General features: G+C 42.0%; 1 protein-coding gene and 1 long non-coding RNA gene across 4 annotated transcripts; one reads left to right on the top strand and one right to left on the bottom strand.

Moving 5' to 3' along the window:
• Positions 1–1,115: 1,115 nt before the first annotated feature.
• LOC127607900 (sodium-dependent neutral amino acid transporter SLC6A17-like) lies at positions 1,116–14,488 on the bottom strand. 3 transcript variants are annotated; one of them, XM_052076651.1, is made up of 12 exons: positions 14,220–14,477; positions 10,678–11,116; positions 8,830–8,987; positions 6,948–7,074; positions 6,598–6,779; positions 6,415–6,525; positions 5,882–6,123; positions 5,461–5,653; positions 5,193–5,385; positions 4,450–4,609; positions 4,183–4,345; positions 1,116–3,889 (listed from the first exon to the last, which is right to left on the bottom strand). In XM_052076651.1, exons 2-12 carry the CDS (start codon positions 10,958–10,960, stop codon positions 3,491–3,493), a joined length of 2,211 nt encoding a protein of 736 aa, XP_051932611.1. In that variant the 5' UTR covers positions 10,961–11,116; positions 14,220–14,477; the 3' UTR covers positions 1,116–3,490. The 3 variants fall into 3 exon arrangements, with proteins under 3 accessions (XP_051932611.1, XP_051932612.1, XP_051932613.1); XM_052076652.1 differs by lacking the exon at positions 1,116–3,889 and having other exon boundaries at positions 4,196–4,345; positions 4,425–4,609; positions 5,792–6,123; positions 14,220–14,488; XM_052076653.1 differs by lacking the exon at positions 1,116–3,889 and having other exon boundaries at positions 4,204–4,345; positions 4,429–4,609; positions 5,792–6,123; positions 14,220–14,488.
• A 1,115-nt stretch (positions 14,489–15,603) lies between these two features.
• Positions 15,604–18,015, top strand: LOC127607946 (uncharacterized). The gene is made up of 2 exons (XR_007964169.1): positions 15,604–16,376; positions 17,716–18,015. It is a non-coding gene; the product is annotated as an uncharacterized LOC127607946 (long non-coding RNA).
• Positions 18,016–18,571: the final 556 nt, after the last annotated feature.

Here is an 18,571-nt window from a genome sequence, read left to right as displayed (position 1 = left end):
GAGATCTTCAGTGTTTGCAAACAGCGGTCCATACATTGGCAGAGCAATCACCCTCCACCCCCACCCCACCCCATCCTCAAGCGTCTCTTGAATTGTGAGTGCCCGTTGTCATCCTCTGTTCTTCTCACGGCCACCAGGGGGCAGTCTTGAATTGCAGTCCCAAATGAAATGTAATTCCGTGTACCAATTTTACTCTTGGATTGTATTGTATATAATTCATTACTGCAATTAATCATCATTTTAGTCACATGTATTCATTGATAGTGTTTTTATATATTATTGTGTGATTGACATCACCGGTCATTGCTGAGCAATGGTCATGGTATTATACAGCAATGAAAACATCCCCGCTCGTGGCTGTAGTCACTCACTCGTTCAACACATTTATACAGTTATAATTTCAACATTGTCCCAGAATGATGTGGATTGTTGTGTCAGAGTTAAACATTGAGTTGATATTGCTGCTGCTGCATACCTCTTTACTGGAGCATGTAAGAGGGAGCTCATGTTATAGCTCTGATTCTGACCTCTTTCAACTCACCAGTGCATTGCAGAATTAATACATTTAAGAATTCAGCCAATCGCAGGGCACACAGAAACGAACAACCACTCACACTCACATGAGGATCAAGCGGACTCGGAAGATGAATGAATGAATGAAGAATTCATGAATAACAATAAAAAGAATTAATGAAATTGTTTTATCTGTTCTTGGATGTCTAAATGATCTTGCTGCACCCAGTATCTGAGCCGCTCCATACCTAAAGTCCTGCCCAGTGCCTCGGATCAGCTGACCAGCTGCTTCTGGAGGTACCAAGGTCGAGGAAGAAGCATAAAGGGTCGCCTTTTTTTTAAGTGACGTTGGCATTTCTTTTGACAGATCAATATGAGCTCACCCTGGACATCATCCCAGCCCACGAATACCTGGTCCTGTCCAAAAATGTCAAAGGAGGTGTGGCTGTGTTCTCACAAATCGAAGAAACCAAAAAGATTCTCTCCCGCTGACCAGGTAGAGATTGCTCTCATTTATAAAGAAAAAGACCTGGATATCGCGCTTGAGTAGCAAAGACGCTGAAATGTACTTTTGTACAAAAACAAAGCAACATAACATTAAGTGGTCCTTCAACAATCACTAATATTTATTTGTATTTTTTTACAGAAAAACACACTTTCTTTGTACAGTTGTGTTCATAATACAATCATCACTGAGGGGAATGGAAGGAGATGTGCTCAGAAAGACCCTGCCGCACACACACGCACGCACACACACACACACAAACTGGAGCATATGTAAGTAAAGGATATCAATTTAGCTGTATATCAATTTCTCCTTAGCCACATTTATTCTGCAGTTTAGTTATTACATGTGCACAGACCTCTATGAAGACAACATAAAACATAGTAACTGCTTGGATCTCCTTGTGTATTCTTAACATTCTACGATGCCACACTTGTCTGATATGCGATAGACAGTGATATGTCTCCCGATAAAATCAGTATTCGGAAAAGAAACGTTTACATGTCAGTATTCACATTATTGCAAGAACGTTTGCGATCTGTCTTTTCCACACTTGCAAAGCGTAGAGTAAAATGAGATGCAAAATAATTTTCTTTTCGCCACATAAATGTGCCCCGTGAGACTATCTTCACTATAACCACACACTGGAACATAAACAATGGATGGCACAAGTAAATACAATCTTTGCCTTTCTTGGATTTTTCTCTCGATGGAAAAGGTCATGTTAGGTCTGAGTGCGACGGACATCACTTCCACCAGCCAACAACATCGACACAAACTACAAAATAGTTTTAAATGTACAATTAAGATGAAAATATATCTCGCCTAAGATATTAATTGATTACATCTATATATGCCACAAATATACAGTAATATAAATATAATCCTTTCCATAATAGCGCAGCTTTGATTAAATATGAGTTAAGAAAATAAAATATCTGTAACAGAAGCTTAAGTGTGGTTGGTTGCAATCATCACTTATGCACAAGCAGTGTGTACAGAAATCAAACAGCCGTCTTTGCCATTCACACTTGACATGTTTGTGCTATTTCGTGACAAATGTAATACGTTTGCAACAGATTGGAGTTGTCGCTTGAAGTGTTGATATTTGTTGTGCACTGAATAGGTTTTAGTTGACATTGAGTAGAATTTGTGTTGCGGTAACTGCCTTGCTGTGTCTGCACCGAGCATTGATTGTGCGTGTTTTGTACACACAGTGCTGCAACCACAGGTCAGCGACTACGCTGAATAATTTATTGTACCTCATATTTGAATTAGAAAGCAAAAATCGGTGCTTTGAGAACCTCATCTATGCATTTTTGTGCAGTTAACTGGAAAATCTTGAGTGCGTTTGTAGCGCACTTTAAACATTCACATTTCAAGTGTTTTACTGTGTGCTTGAAATTCTTTGGTGTGTAGAATGGAATTAATGAATTCTTACGATGATGCAGTTTAGTGGATGAGATGATAACGCAAACTACATTAGCGTACATTATCCTACAGTAGGTCCCTACCTCCGCTTTGAACATTAGACTGGACACAGGAGAGTGATATGAAATACTGTAGTTCGTCAAATAGTGGCCTCTACTTTAACAATCAATCCATTTCAATGTAAGCATCAAATAAATTACATGAATTTATCCTCCCTTATAAACGGCTTAGCCCTACTACCAGTACCTTCTCCTGCCATGTGATGACATCTTATTAATCTGCTGCCAACCTAATTCATTGCGTGTCCTTCGTAACCTCCAAATGTTTTTGGTGCCATCGTAAACTTTCCTGTAACTGCTTGAAACCTTCCGCAGTTGAGTAGTTAAATGCCGTGTGCTGTAGTGCGGTTAATGATCAGATTTTATTGATTACAAATAATGGCTTTTTTTTCATTTATATTTTCCAGCATCATCTGACAGGCAGTACAACAGTACGCTCCTCCATGAGATGGGAGAAAGTTAAAATTTCACACTAGGTGAATTTGTTTGGAAATTGATGCAAGATCATCTTTACTTCACAAAGTATACATTTTTGCTTTTTTTGGGGGGGGGGTGCCTTGAGATTTTTCTAAAGGAAAATGTGCTGTGGCTACAAACACTGGTGCGGCCACTATTTGAGGAAGTGCAGTTAGTGAGAGCTAAGTAGTTTAGGATACACGATGAGAGCTTTACAAATACAGGTATATACAATTTTTGTAGATTCAGAGGTGCGAGCACGTACACACTCACTGACAATACTGCATTGATCAATGTGTCTGTGTTGCAGCACAAATTCAAGACAGACTTTGCCTGGGGGCCCTTTGCCTCTGTACTAGAGAGTGGTGCCTCAGTAAAGTCCAAGGTTCCTTTTACTAAGGCAAAGGAAATAACATCTTAAGTGCATGAATTCAGTGATTTTGCAGCTATGAAAATGTGCTTTTGGGAGGGCAGTGGTGGGGATTCTTGCACCCCTGATGGTAAACCTGACTAATGGGTGATACAGTCAAAAGTCAGACTCGGGTGTTGTAGGAGTGGTCGGTGTGGTAGGGCTGATGGCGGCATTTTGGTAGCCGGTACCATAGCAGCTTTTAGGAGACAAGGAGTTGGGGTCCAGGGTTTTGTTCCCACCGGGAGCCAGATAGGCTTTGCGCGCCGCCAGTGATGCAGGCGCTTCGCCGGGTTTGGCGCCAAGGATGAACCTGGACTCGTCCTGCTCCTCCAGGTTGGAGATGTCTTTCATCATGCTCTTCCGGTAGGAGACGGACAGCTTGTTGGAGCCGTCCGACATCAGGTTGAAGTGACGGGCGATGAAGACGATGGGGAGGGGAAGCATGGCTACCACGATGAGAGCAAAGCACATGACTAATGCCCACGGGGGGTAGCTCTGGAAGCGCTCCTGAGCCTACACAGACACAGGGGTGAGTTATCGTCAGACTTAGTCAACGGATTACAATTTTAATGTACAGTATCCATTCTCATAAAAACTGAGAAGAGTTGATCAGGAGTTGCTTGTCTACCTACCCAGTGATTGGTTAATTTTGTATACGGGCACGTCCCATTTATAAAAGTGTGGATGTGTCGGTTAAATCCGTGTACAGTATGTAAATGCATGTAAGTAATCTAATAACTTTTTCTAGTGGGGTAACTAAAGTGGTGTTGAATGTAAAACGATGGGTAGATAAAGACATGGCTGACCAGTTCTTCAACCCACGCGTTGTATCCAGGTGGGCTGAAAGCCATCTCTATGACAGAGGCCGAGATGAGCACAATGAGGCAGATCGGGGAGACGTACTTCCACAAGTAGAAGTAGATAATGTTCGGCCGGAAACCCAACATGTCTTCCAAATCCTGCATGAATCTGTCGGCAACAGAGGAGCAGAAACATTAAACGGTATATGCAGGATCCTGCCTCTGTTAACAATCCCCCACTCACCTACCTACAATCATCTGCAGTTGTTGTACCTTTTAGTGCCATAAATCCAAGCCACCGATATATTTTCCAGGATGACCACCACAGTGAGAGGCAGGCCGGCAGAATAGTCGTCGAACATGGTGACAAAGTAATTCCCTGAGCGCTGAACAAACAGCAGACCGCACAGGAAGGCCACAATGCAGCAACACACTGGAGAAGTGGGGAATAAAAATAAGTTGGTACATGCAAGTGAGTAATATTATATTTTATGACTTCATTTTTTTCCACCAATGTTTGTTCAAATGTTCATTTTTTAAAAGTTAAAAATGCCACACCACCAATGCTATTTGTTAGCATTAACCTAGCGAACATGAAATTTGTTAGCATTAAGCTAGCAAACATGAAGACAAAATTGTGGTTGCTTAAAATGTGCGCTGTCTAATTTACTTTGTTTTAAATTGACTTCATACCTGTCAACCTTTCGGAGCGCCAACCTGTATAAACTACCATTTACCGGACATTTTCAGAATCCGTATGATTTGTGCGATACTGCCATATACGTAAGATTCACCACAAAAATCCATATTAACTATGGCTAAACTGTATGAGTTGACAGGTATGTGACTTTGACATAAAACAATAAGTTCAATAGCTTGAAACCTCAGCCACCATACAGCACTTGTGTCTGAAATTTTGTCTTGCAAGTCACATCCCAAAAAATCATCCAAATAATGGCTCATGTCTCCAAAAAGTCAAAGTTGTATCTTAAGGCAACACTGTATGACTTTTTCACCTGTAAAAAGCTCCTTTTGGACCTTGTAGGCATCAAGGACAGGCGTGGTGATGCCCGTCATGGTGCCGATCATGCTACCCAGTCCGAGGTTGATGAGCATGAAGAAGAACATGACAGACCAGAATGGCGAAGCAGGGAAATGTGTCATGGCCTCCGTGAAAGCGATGAAAGCCAAACCGGTTCCCTGAACAGCCTGCACAAAGATGGTCAAGAGGATGAGTCAGTCAGAACCTGCTGCGGACGCACATCCGGACCAGTTCTGGCTCACTTTGTTGAGCTCGTCTTCCAGGATGCAGGGATCCAGACCCAGTCTGGAGAAACTATCCTCTTTCACAGTCTTGATGACCTGATACATCTCGGCATAGTCAGAGGTGGTTAGGTGGGAGAAGTTGACGTGCGGGGGGATCAGATCATGACTCAGCACATTTGAGTTGAGGTATCCGACAATCTTCTCAGCATTGCTATATCGACAAAAATGGTACACATATTGAAAAGATATATCAAAATGTGATCGCCACGGGAGACAAGTGCTCAAAATAAGGCACATTTACACATTCTAAAACGGCAGCTGCCTTCCTTTCAGATTGTTCTTTTTGTACCGATTGTTTAGGCGGTCCCAATGCTGTGGCCTGTATGAGTGACCGCACGTATGACTGTCTGGAGGAGAAAGAAAAAGCTTCAGAACGTACTCCACGACACACTTCTCGTTCATGATGTTGGCCTTGAAACCCAGGACGGCAAACACCACCAGCGTAGCCAGAATGGATGTGAGGAAGTTGATGAAGGAGACGAGCACGGCGTCAAAGTGACAGTTGTTGTCTATCTTGTTGTAGCTGGAGAAGGCGATGACACCACCGAAGCCCAGACCCAAAGCAAAGAACACCTGGGTGGCCGCCTCTCTCCACACCTGGGGCTCCAGCATCTTCTCCAGCTGGGATACGCAACAATGACATTTAGCATTTGGTAATTTGAAATGCAAAAGACAAAAAGAATTACAGCAAGGACGTCAAACTGATTTTTTTCACGGGCCACATCGTAGTCGTGGTTTTCCTCAGAGGGCCATACTGACTATGAACCCATATGAATTCATAAAATCTCATACATTTAAATATATTATGGAGTAATGTGTTTTGGGGGGTGTATATGAATATAATTTTGTTTATGTGAGGTTTTGTGTGTGTGTGTGTGTGTGTGAACATTTGAACGAGTTCCCGCAGCTCACCTTTGGAGTGAACATGTGAGCGATGCCATCCACAGATCCCTTCAGCATCAACCCTCTGACCAGGAAGCAAAAGAGCACCACGTAGGGGAAAAGAGAGCTGAAGTACATCACCTATGAGACAAATAAAACGCATCCGAAATGATGCAACATAACAATGTCGCTCAAGCTCTTGATTTGTCCTACCTTCCCAGAAGAGGCGATCCCTTTGATGACGGCTAGGCAGACGATGATCCAGGCGGCCAGCAGAGATAAAGTCATTTTCACATTAAGACCGCCGCTCTCTGCGATGGTGCTGGTCGTGTTCAGGGTCTGGCGGTACCAAAAGTAAGTGGTGGCTGAGCTCTTCTCGCACTCCGGCTCCACGACTGCATTGTGGGAGGGACAACGTGGGATGCAAAAAAATACTTGGCGACACAGACAGGTTCCCACTGGCCGCAACATTAGGTACACCCTGTGTTGTTGAATGCAGGAGTGTGTGGCATTTGCATGTTGTTAAGAAATTGGATACGTGGTTATAGTTGACAGTAACTCACTGGCAAACGTCCCATTCTTCCTGATAGGACAGTCACTCCATGGCAGAGGATACTGAAAGGACTGGAAGAAGTAGAAGATGCTCCAGCCTATAATCACATTATAGTAGAGCCCCACAAAGCCGCACACCTAGATGGACAGAAAGCTAGATATTATGGGCTTGATCTTCTGCTGTGACTGGCACAAAACCGGTGTAGCTTGCGACATAAATCTGTCCGGAGGCTCGTTAAACCGATGTTAGTAACTTTGCAGATGTGTTTATTTAGAAAAAAGGGGAAAAAAGCACTATTGTAGGCACACAGCCAACTCCATTTGTCACTTTGATGCACATGTCCACAAGGCTCAGAATTCTGTCTGGGTGTACTCTGATGAAATTCACCAAAACCGCGTGAGAGGACTATTTAGACATGTTCCAAGTTGGCATAACTTCAGACCAGGTTTCTGCCTCCAACCTGTTATTCTGCCAGGTGCATCCTCAACAACCTTGCACCTACATGATAATCATGATCTACCAGCATTTCTGCGTTCACGGCCTATGAAAGGCATTGATCTGCACTGATGCACGCACGATGAGCCTCATGTTGCCACCAGTCGTGCAAGAAATTCCGAGGCTACATCCGGTTGGAGGGAGGCGTGAATAATTAAAGTGCTCTCTTTTCAACTCGGATACTCTCAGAGATATTTTTAGCTACCTCTGCGCCAGCCGTGCGACTCCACTGAAAGGCTCCCTTTCATTGCCAAACATGTCAATACCTCCCATGTACTCAGGAGGTGGAGACAGGCTGATGGGGTAATTGAGAGATCTCATCCTGCGTGCAAGGTGCTGCATCCTTTTTATGTTTGTGAAGCCCTTTGGACTATAAAAAAGTGGTGCCTTGAGATACAATTTTAATTCTTACCGTGACCACGCTCAGAACCCAAAACACTTACCTCAGTCTCATTTTCGCCCATCGTGTTGAATACATTGCCTTTATTGTGTTCCAACCTCGCCCCCAAAACTACTTTTGTGTTTGTGTTTTTAAAAAAGAAAATAGCACAGTATATTGTAGTTGATAAAAACGGAGTAAAAACATAATCAAATAGAAGATAAAAAATTGACAGTTTGTGCATCATCATTTAATTCTTCAAACCAACTCATTGTGCTGCTTCTATTGCTGTGCCCACCTTGGCCACGTGGAGGCAGTATGATATGGTCATTCAGATACCAACGAAGAAGAATAGTATTTAGATTACCACTACTGTACTACTGTTGGAAGTGACTCAGTAAGATGCTGTAATATAAGTAATTTACGGTAGCACATCAAATATATATGGAACTGTATAGCTTTACGTATTGTTATATTTTCTCTCTAAGACTGTTGCTTCACTGTTTGTAAATAGCCGTCACCTCTGAAACTGCAACTATTGAGGTTAATAATGATTTTACCTTGTTTGTTAGCATTACTCTGATGGAAATTTTCGAAGGCAAAGCAGTGGCTGTGCTAAACATACAAAGTGCAATTCACTTTGTTTTATGTTTTCATTTTGACAGTAGACTTTCATTAGGAGTGGCTTAAAACAGCTCAAGGCTGTTATTATAACAAATCCACAATTTGTCAGACTGCTATTATTGTGAAGTGAGTTGCCTTGAGTTCATTGCCACCATACGGCAGTCATCACTCACTCAAGTTCGCCTTCATATGTCAAAGCAAAAGAAATTGTCAGAGTAACGGGTCATGTCACCATAAAACTTTTAAGTAGGGTCACCTGTACCTCTTGTCATAATATTACCTGTACACAATTACCAGCAGGCCAAATGAGATTGACACCTGTGTTCTAAATTTTCCTGCATCCCTTACAAAGAAAAAACGTATGGAAAATAATGGATGGATGTAATCATAGTACCATCAAACTCGACATTCCGATCCCGCCAAGACGTGGGCACACGTAATTCCACACCCCAATACTCCCACGTCGGATCTTCTGGCCCACCGCCAGCTCCAGGAAGAAGAGCGGGATGCCGATGACAAGCAGTAGAATGAAGTATGGGACGAGATAAGCACCTGAAAAACAGAAGCGTTTTGACTTTTTTTTTTGACAGGGAATAAGATACACGGGGTAATAAAAGGATCTTTTAACTGCATGACAGCATAACAGGAGAAAAAACAGCGTCTTTCGAAAGCAAAATACACTCCCCCCCTCAATTAGTGTTTCAATCCGGCATCCAAACGTGTCTCTCAGCACTTCTCTGACATATAATAAGGAATGGCCAAAATTGAGTCAACATAACGACTTATCGCCTAGCCACCAAGCATGAACTCCTTCAAATATAGCAACTCTATACTCACATGAAGTGGATGGATGGAAGTGAGAGGAAAGGATGAATGCATAAGAGAGGACGCAAAAGGAAGCGAATTCATGACTGGATAGAGGAGGTGAATGACGAATTGAGCTAAAAGGAGATGAAAGCCTAAATAGTGAGGAAGTGAATTGATAGCATAGGAAGTGAAAGGAAGAGAAAAAGGAAAGGGAAGGACAGATATAAATGTATTAGAAGGATGGAGATGATCGTAAAAAGGCACATGTAACGGTGGTGAAAGGCTGACTGAAGAGGTGTGAAAGGATGGATGAGAAGAAATGTAGAAAAGTGGAAACAGAGTGGGAAGAAATTAAACAGAAGACGCGCAAGGCTGAGATAGCTTAGACAGCGGGGAGACAAGATGGAAGGAACAGCAGATGTGAAAAACGCCGGATGGATGAAAGAGCGAACCGAGAGAAGGTGAAAGGATAGACGAGGCATTCGGAACTGGAGTGATGTAGGGTGGATGGAGCGGAGAGGGGAAAGAGATGAGTGTTGGGTAGGTTAAAAGATGAGCGGCGATGAAATGAAAATCTGTGTAGATTGGAGAGCGGGTGAAAGAGTAATAATAATAATAATAATAATAATAATGATAATACATTTCATTTGATGGTGGAAGGACGGAGGGAAGGGAGGGGAAATGAATGGACAGATGGATGGTGAGTTGAGGGGTGTGTGTAAAAGAACTAATAGAAAGAAGTGTGGGTGAAAGGAGGCGGCTCGGCTCAAATAAATCCTAATCCCATTCACGGATCAAGTGAGAAAATCATACAGAGTGTGAATGAAGGAGAAATGTGTGGCCGACTCCAGGCTGACAAATGACGCTTAAGTCCAGTGTGTCAAACTTGCTTGCAGGCGACATTAGCTGCATTGGCTGCAGGTTGACTGTGAACCAAGGTTATGAAAAGCCACAAAAACTGATGAAATCACTGAAATTGAAGAAGCAATGAATTTGATTTTTAAAAATTGCTTTAAAAAAAATCTGACATTTTATTGTAAAATTGGCTGAAACTAACTAGAATTGGCAAAAATGGCCTTTGTTTTCCCTCTCTGTCAATTAATATCATACATAAGCGGGGGGTTCTTTTAAATGAGCTTTATAGTATTATTTGTGTATATTTTCAAGATTTATCCATAATACCGATACAAAATATGCATGTGAGGTGCAGGTACAGTTATTATTTTTGTCCACTTGGACCCTCCAGGCTTGTCACTCACTGTGTGCTCAATCTTGTCAAACATCCAAAACAGATGGAATCAAAAGGACAGATGGAGGATTACTGTACTGTATGGCTTAAGGGGAAAAAATGGCAATCACTCCAGGGTTCCCATACATTTTTTTTCTCCAATTTTGGTTGCAGCTACTTTGTCTCTCAATACCCGATCCAACTCACCTCCTCCATTCTTTTGGCACAGGTAGGGGAAGCGCCACACGTTCCCCAGGCCTACAGAGAAGCCCACCTGCGCCAGGATGTACTGCAGCTTGCTGTTCCAGGCAGGGCGTCCATCATTTTCCGGCACCTCTATCTGGGGCACTTTCTTTCCGGCCGCGGCGCCGACGTTCAGGGAGCTGTTCTTGTAGTCCAGCGGCTCCTCGTGGGCGAGCAGGTCAGCCACCGACTCCGTGACGTGCTCATGGCTTTGCTCGCGCTGCGTCACCTTGCTGTTTTTAGGCATCGGGGAGGCCGAAGGTTGGGAGGGGGGCTGGGGGCGGGGGTCGTCGGAGACTCGTACGGGAAGTGAGTCTTTAAAAAGCTTTTGGAAAGAAGATGGCGCTATGAGGGAGATGCTGAAAATTGACAGACGTGTCTCGTCTTTGTTTTGGCCTCAGTCCTGCAATTAAAAAAAAACCCAGAAAACATGAACAAAGAATCTAAACGATTTTTTTTTAACTTCCCTTAGTAGTGCTACACGCTGTGAGGGGAGGACAGAACATTATTGGATATGACAATGTGGAAGATATGTCTAACCATAAAAACTAGACTAACAATCTAAACAACACGTGACCCTTGTGAGAATAAGCGGATCAGAAGATGGATGGATGGATTGATATTGACACTGTCAGCAAAAGAAATTGATCTATGCGATCAAGAGTAGTAAAGGTTCCTTTTTCTGCTTGTGAATAAATAACATTTCAAAAAGTCACCTCTGTCCTTTATGTATGACTCAAACGTGTCACCATGAAGAAACCGCCACTCACGCTGCATTTCATGGCTCTCGCAAAAATTCCCCAATCGTGCAAATTGCAAATTTAATTTCCCTTTTCCGTAAGCTTAACTTGAGTGAAGCTTCTCTCCCACCCCCTGTAAATCCCCTAATCCCCTCAAGCCTGGTAGACATCCCTTCTCGGCTTCACTCACCCATCCCTCAAAACGGAAGTTGTTCCCACCTCGCAAACTAATGGAGGACGGAAACACGAGATTTTGGATGTGCGCACGTCATGCGCATGCCACGTCCACATCACAAGTCTTTCTTATACTGCTTGCTTGTTCACAGACCACGCCCCCAAAGTCCTAAAGATACATTTCTGGGTACTGGAAATGATGCATCAGCAACACTCCATTCTCATCATCAGATCCATGCTAAAAGTTAAAAATCATCACTCCAAGCCGCTTGGTGCTTTATTGCCGCGCAATTTGTACCTCGGTTTTAATGGCGTCGTTCATTTATTTCATCTCAACATCTTTATTCCTGACTCACTTGCATGCATGTCAACATGAGCCTGTGATGTAATAATCCACAGCCATTCACAGTCTGCGTAATCCGACATGCATTAACCATAAAGCCTTCATCCTGTCTTGTCATTCTGCATCACATGCACAAGCTGCGACATCACAGATGAAAACATCAACTCTGCCATCCAATAATCCACATCATGACCCCCAGTTGATGGTCTCATGAGTCCCATTTGTGCACAGTAATTTTGTTGCCGTGGCAGCAAAATGACTTTCAGTCGCCCTTTTTTTTTTTTTTTTTTAGATTGCTATCAAAATTTAAATAACCCTGTCGGTCATCGTGTCCTGTGAACATCTGACAGATGTTATCACATGTTGCCTTTGATGGATTGTCATTGTCGCTTCTGTTTGTCATCGGTCACAAACCGAACCAAAACACAGTGGCACCTCTAGATTACAATGTCTGAAAGTCTAATTTCGGAACCTACTGCAACGTAGGAAAATGATACGTGCGATTGTGTCACACTGCTCAGCACAACCTGGTTTCGGCAACGATTGTCCTAAAAAAACACAAAATGCTACACTTTAATGTCTGCTTTGTTTCGTCATTTGATATCACATCACATATGAATAAAATCTACTGTGGTGTTTTGACATCAGTGTTGAATTCACACCGCTCGAGACTCACACTTGTATCTCAAATCATCTTTCCCCACCGAAATGAATGAAAATGCCATTAAAATGTCCAGCACCTCCAAAACAACATATTTTTTTGGCGCGCGTTTTTATTCAGAAAAATAACAGCCTATAATACGAATGATTGTACTTTATAAAAACATACACTTATGACTTCATTAAATAGAATGTAACGATTTGAGCAGTTTTGCCACATTTTTTGCTTCAATTCAACAAACACTGGGTTGCACTTTCTGGTGTGCACACCTTGGCCACCAGGCTGCAGTACAATGCACACAAAAAGACACACATTATGAAGACTTTCACAACAGACTCAGTAAACCCACAGTATTATTGATAAAGAATATGTATCTAAGTGTATATTGTCTGTCTACATGTGTTGCTCCACATTTGTGTGTGAATATCCGTTATAACACAGTGACACTGATGCCGTTCATTCTATTGCTTTTTGAATTGTTAGTTAGCATCAAGCTAAGCGGTATTTATTAAGGCTGTGTGGTTATTATAAATACACAATCTGTGATTCTCTTTGTTTCGTTTTTAATTTGAATGTAAACTTCAACTGGTATTGGCAGGTTGTTTAACTTGCATTTTATTTTATTTATTCAATGTACACTATTGTCTTCTTTTTACACTTGTGTGGCAGTTATAAAGTATGACGAAGTTCACTCACCATCAGCAAGCTTAAGCTGCACTGCCTTCAACGTTTCGCTCCCGTCATGCATCATTAAACGGTGAGTCAGGTTGTTTTGTTGCTGAAAAGGTTATTTAATATTCCCGCATAGGAACACATCGTTTCTATTCCCATGCCTGCATTCTATTTGTGACAATTATTGTTTTAAATATGAACAAAACAGAGACTGATCAACATGCCGGAACAGACTGTTCGACCTTGAAGGTTCCACGGTAACAGATTTAGACTTATCTAGCACAATTTGGAAAGACTGCAACAGCCATCTGTTTCTAAGTGACATTCTGTAATTTGGGAAGAGTTTCCAGCATTTTTTTTACAACGACACAAGACAGTGACACTTCTCTGGTCATAAAAATCAATAGTCCCTCATTAATAATTCACTTATCATGCTGGTTATATTCTTGCTCCAGCAAGGTCACAGGCACACGCACACACACACGCGCACACACACACACACACACACACACACACACACACACATACACACGCATTTAGAACATGTCTAAGGGAAGAGACCACATATAACAACAAAAAAGCATCCACACCAAAAAAAGTGTCCACCAGGTGAATTATAAATAAAACGTATCACCCTAAGGTGTTGCCTCTCGATTTGAACCACATCATTTAACCCTTCATCCTGATTTCTGGTTAATTTTAGAAACTGCCTAATCTAGTAGACCGCTCCATCACTAAATGCACCATCAAAATGACACAAAAACACTTTTGAAAACAAACATCTAAAATAACAATTCATTCAAAGCTTCAAGATTAAATATAACTTTTCTGCATTCCATCTAAAAACGACTTTTGCGCTTTTGAATATCGTGCTTGCAAATGTTAATGTGACGAGAGACAACGCATGATGGCTTACCGGTCGTCTTTTGCCGATGTCAGAAATATCCACGCATCTGTATTAAACTGCCGAAAAGGAGTCGCGTGGGTAGTGCATCCACTGTGTGCCTTTATGAGTGAGGCGGGTGGATGACTGAAAGGAGGGAGGATGGGGGAAGGAGATGGGGGGGGGGGGGGGGGGGCGGAGCGGTACGCAGCATCCCGCAGGGTGGGACAGAGCCGCTCCGTGACGCACACAATTTACGCTCATGACAAACGATCACCTGCAATTCGTTTGTGGTCAGAGGGGGACCGTTCGTTGCTAAGCAGGAGAAAGTGGCAGGGCGGGAGGCTTGGAGGGCTCTGTCAAGGTCACTACTAATTAAGGACGTGACAGAGTGATGCCACTTTCGTCTTATTTGTATGTGGTATGGTCAGTTTTTTTGTGGGGGTCGTGAAAATTAGCTTTTGAGATTCTGACATGGATGCTATAGTGGAATCACAAAAAATAATAATAAAATGCAGCAACATTAAATATATTCGAACATAATTTTTCCATTTCCTCAACACATTCCAAAAACAAGTTAGGTTCTTTGAAGACTCAAAATAATGCTTAGGTGTGAATGTGAGTGTAAATGGTTGTTGGAGTCGGCCAGAGATGGGTAATTTAAATGTTGGAGGAGCGCCACAATTTTTCATCGTTGCGACTGGGGTCACATAAGACGATGCAATTCACAGAAATGCCACTTTAACCCTTTAACAGGGACAGCGGTTACTACAGTTGACAGCCTATCCTGTTATCAGGTTACAGGGTGGATGAAAGGGTTATATTTTGGATAAAATACATGCAAATCTGCAATATATGGGCTCTTACTCTATTTTAGTTTTCATAATGCATTTCCCTGCGTGTATAGAAGATCCACTGCCCAAAACAAACAATAAGTTATACATATTCTAGAAAGGCGCCCACAAAAAAATGTATTATTATTATTATTATTATATTGTGTCCCTAATCAAAGGACCGCCCCCTGTGTGGTCGCGAGTCACGCCAGTTGCCAATCTCTAGTGTGGCCTCTATGTGCTTTGGGATTGACAAGCGACGAGTCCAGGGCCAAAGAGTAATTGGTTTACCTTTATGTGTCATTTGATTTTTTTTTCTTTAACTGTCTAGAGTTCCAGCTATGCTCAAAGTCTCATCTTTTTCTACCTTTTCTCCTTCCTTGGTGACACCTTCTTCAGGCTGACTTCTGGGAACGGTTGCCACAGCAACGTTGCGGTTATATGACACTCATCGTTCTGCATCTCTGATCAGTCATCAGAGAAGAAGAAAAAAAAAAGGCTCTTTCCGGTCGCAGCATGGACAAAAAGTCAGCTCCTGTAAATAGAAAGCAACTCTCAAATGTGGAAAGGACTTTGGGAGGCAGCTGGAGAGCTCCCAAAAACACAAGCCAAGATTTGAGCCGCTAAACGTCTTGCTGTGAGGTAACAATGCTCACCACCTGCCCACTGTGCCACCGCAGCCTTTTCGGACTCGTTTTCTGCAGTGTATTTGGTCCCGCAGCTTTGTGCCATTCCCACGTGTGATATTCTTCAGGCTCAATGGGATTTTAATTACATAATTAATGTTAGCAAGTTGACATTTACAGCACAAACAGTCCATCTGAATCATCGTGGAAGAGAAGGTCAGTCGTCTTGGTTAGCTGATTTCTGCGTAGCATCTAAAGTATACTCATGTTGATTTGAAATGGAGGCTCTCAACGGCCCTCCCAGTTGAGAAGTTCCTGGTTTGAATCTCAGCTCAAACCAGTTCTCTGGCTTCTTTCCACTGTCAGAACCAGGCTTGGACACAAGATACAATTGCAGGGTTCAAAGTTAAAAGATCAATTTATTTGACGATCTCGATTGGCTGACGACTCAAAATGGCAAGGCTGTGGAAACAAAGCAAGGACTGGTCTGATCTGGGGCGATAAGCTGGACTGTACGCACAAGGACGAAACACACTGGCACAGGACAAAGCGATACAGGGACCATTTAAACACAAGGCAAACACAGGTGAAAACAATCAGACTGGCATTTCAAAATAAAACAGGAAGTGACCAGACAAACACAAACAACCCTCGCCGCGGTCTGACAACCACATTCCCAAAGCATGCATCTTGGATCATTGAAGACTGGAAAGTTGTCTCTCGGTATCGATGTGAGTGTGAATGGCCATGGCCACAATGTCAGGGAAAGCCTACTAGAACATCTAGACTTTATATGGAGTTAAAGAGAGGCAGTTAAATGGTGGTAGGTGTGTGCTCCCTTTTAAATATGAGATTGTATTAGTTTGGTTAATGCTGAACACAGATGCATCCCAGTACACTTGTACAACTAAATTATCTAAGATTTTTTTAAAAATCAATCGGCAGGTTATAAGTCACATTAATGGCGGAAACATTTTTGCAAAAATGTGTGGTCGGTTTTCTTTTTTTTTTTGTATCATAATCTTGAGTTGCAATTTTACAGTATATCTCTCAGGTCTGTTCTCTGTGCGGTGACGTCAGCACTCCTCCGCCGTTATGCCGTTCACCTTGGGCCGCCATTTGATTTATTTCTTTATTTTTTTCCCCTGTGTCTTCCCTCACACCCACTTTCACTCACGTGAGCTCATGGATTCTGCATCTGCACCGCTACATCCACCCAGTACTTTTCCTTCACTCCGGTCTCATTTAAATTCCTCCCTCCCTCCAGCCTTGCTGTGTTTCTCCTCTTGTATTTGCGCCGTCTGGGTCAGTCTCGGCTGCTAAAAATAAACCTCAAGCCCCAGCTGCGTTATTATCACATATCAGATCCATTATCATCTCTATTAACACTTGGACAAACATAATTACAACAGTGAATGTGCACAGATTGCTTATTTGGTTTCAGTGAATATGTTTCCACACATGCAGTTTTGCCATTTATTATACCGGTGTGCTTTCAACAGTAGAGAGGGCATGCTGCTAGTGTGCAGGTGTTCAGACCAGTGGGGGAAAAGTGTGTCAGGTGCTGTCATGACACACACTGCAGTGCTTCGCTTAAGCCTGCCGCAGGAAGATGGCACGTGCCCTCAAACAGGTTTTTAATACTAAACAGCTACACAAGTAGGATGACTCATTCGTGAACATGTTCATACATTTTTACAGTGTAATGAGGGGGAATTTAATGACGCAAATTTAAGTGACTCAATTAAATGTGTACAGTGCACCGCCTCTCTCCTCAAGTCATCTATTATCTTAAAGGGGAAGTCAATTAAAAAATGTTCTTGACAATAATGTTCAATGTACTCCTAGTCGTCTAAAAACGGCATTCTAATTATGAAAAGGTATTTTGGATGACAAATAAACAAATGTATTGATTTGATATAGTTAATCTGTTATTTTTGCCTTTTTTCAGGGTAAATGTTTCCTATTCACAGTTTTACCATTTTACAACATTTGGATTCATTTTACAAGTGAATGGTGAATGTTTTTGGAGCTACACTGAGACAAGTCTCTTTTTAATGCCGGTTGCAGATTGCCTCCCCCACAAGAACATGTGACCCTCCAGAGAGGAACTTCACCAGATGGTCTCTCAAAGAGGGGCCAGCCCAGGCCAGCTCACAGGGTTGAGGGCAAAGCTGCTGTCCCCATTTTTTTGGACACTATAATCCCCTGAGACTATCCCAGAGCAAATGATACTGCAGGGTCTTCTTACAACAAAGTAAATGGGTCAGATTGATCCTACAGAAAAAACTGTATTTAATTCAACAAGTAATTTATAATGTGTGGGTGAATTGTATTTTTTTAGGTATAAAAATAACAATTTATGAAAAACTACATGCATATTTCTCACCCTGCTCAGCTGTAATCATTGTGTGGGAGTGTCCTACATACATGCCTGAGCATTTTAAGCCCTTAATAAGCACAATAAAACCAACACATCAGCAATTAAGCAGGTGAACACACATTAGTAAAACTAACACAATGTTTATTCAAAACCGAATGACAGGCAATTAAAGGGTGATGTTTTTAAAGTGTAGTATAGTCCAAAAGTCTTTGACACCATGAAATTTGTTGTTTGCTTTGGTACCTTGCTTTAGTTATAAGAAGGTGCTGCTCTCTAGTGGTAATTTTAGTTACGACAACAAACAAAAAGCGATACAGAATACAAGGAACTTGTGAATAATAATAAAAAAAATCTTAGTTTGGAAAAAAGAGTACAGTACTATTAATTAAGGGGGCGTAAGTAGAAAGATAATTTATCTGCATGTGTGAGCAAATTTTTGTTGTGTTTCGCTGTCATTTTGAAAACAAGTGTTTTGTCACAATTCTAAAAAAATGAACAAATAACAACTTTTAAGTGAATTTTACCTAACTACAATACCCTATA

The sequence above is a fragment of the Hippocampus zosterae genome, chromosome 9 (assembly GCF_025434085.1).
Source record: "Hippocampus zosterae strain Florida chromosome 9, ASM2543408v3, whole genome shotgun sequence".
NCBI classification, from domain to species: domain Eukaryota; kingdom Metazoa; phylum Chordata; class Actinopteri; order Syngnathiformes; family Syngnathidae; genus Hippocampus; species Hippocampus zosterae.
This window is presented reverse-complemented; position numbering and strand designations above follow the sequence as displayed.